Here is a 1,034-nt window from a genome sequence, read left to right as displayed (position 1 = left end):
TCTGTCAACTGATTGCTTGCAGACCCCCAGAGCCCAGTCTTTCCCATCTTCCACTTCTACCTCCCAATAATGGTAGCCAGAGGAGAAGCACGAGGTTCCCAGGACACAGGCCATGTGAGTGAATCTCTGGGGATCATCCACCAGGTCGTGGCAGATCTTCCCACACTGGACTTTCCTTAGGTCATTGGAGAGGACAAGGCGGGAGTTTGCGGTTACCGCATCCAGGGTCATATCCTCCCGGAACTTCAGGAACTCTTTTCTCATATGCAGACTTTGCTCCAGTAGGAAACCGTGCTGTTGGGTGAGAAGCGTTAGTGTTCTAATTTGCCATTCCTCCAAAGGGGCTTTGTCAGTTACTTCTCGACATATGGGGCAGGTCAGTTTCATATCCTTCCTTTCTAGCAGCCAAAGTTGTATGCAGTCGTAGCAGAAAGTGTGCACACAGGAGAGAGAAATGGGATTGGAGAAAAGTTCCAGACAAACCGGACAGGTGGCTTCTTCTCTCAGACTGGCAGACATGATTTCTCAAGGTCACTCCTTAGTGGTAAGCTGAGTTCAAATGACCCTTTATTAGCTCCTGGGAATGATCAGGCGCTTTTCTTCAATAATGAGGATGTACCTAAACCCAATACAAAAATCAAATAATATAAGTCTGTAGTTTACACATGACAGTGACGCTAAGTCACCAGAGAATGATAGTAAAGGCATAGTTTGTGAGAAAAATTATCAAAACTTTCCAAAATCTAAATGGTCACAAGAGAGAGAAATAGGACAGTGGACATCGTCTTTTCAGGTAGGGCAGTTTACCTTGTCTGGAGAATTCCAGGTGAAGTCCTGTCTGCTCTGACCAGTTTCTCTCTGCAGGAGCGGAGTCCAACTGGGTCTTTAATAGGATCTAGGAGTCCTAGTCAGTAGGTTATCTGCAGTTTAAGAAAAAGAATTTCCATATCTAGATATGATCATAAAAATAAAACCAATCCTACTGTACTCGTCACAAAAAGGTGACTAAGGAGACCTTGAAATTTCAAGGAAAA

The 1,034-nt window shown here is 44.5% G+C and overlaps 1 protein-coding gene across 1 annotated transcript in view; it reads right to left on the bottom strand.

Moving 5' to 3' along the window:
- RFPL4B (ret finger protein like 4B) overlaps window positions 1–519 on the bottom strand; it is an 808-nt gene extending 289 nt beyond the window's left edge. Inside the window, 1 exon segment of the mRNA XM_006926964.1 lies at window positions 2–519. Within this exon segment, the coding sequence (XP_006927026.1) occupies window positions 2–519 (518 nt within the window).
- Window positions 520–1,034: the final 515 nt, after the last annotated feature.

Source organism: Pteropus alecto, unplaced genomic scaffold (genome assembly GCF_000325575.1).
Source record: "Pteropus alecto unplaced genomic scaffold, ASM32557v1 scaffold79, whole genome shotgun sequence".
Classification (NCBI taxonomy): domain Eukaryota; kingdom Metazoa; phylum Chordata; class Mammalia; order Chiroptera; family Pteropodidae; genus Pteropus; species Pteropus alecto.
The sequence above is the reverse complement of the archived record's forward strand: the minus strand, read 5'-3'. Positions and strand labels throughout refer to the sequence as shown.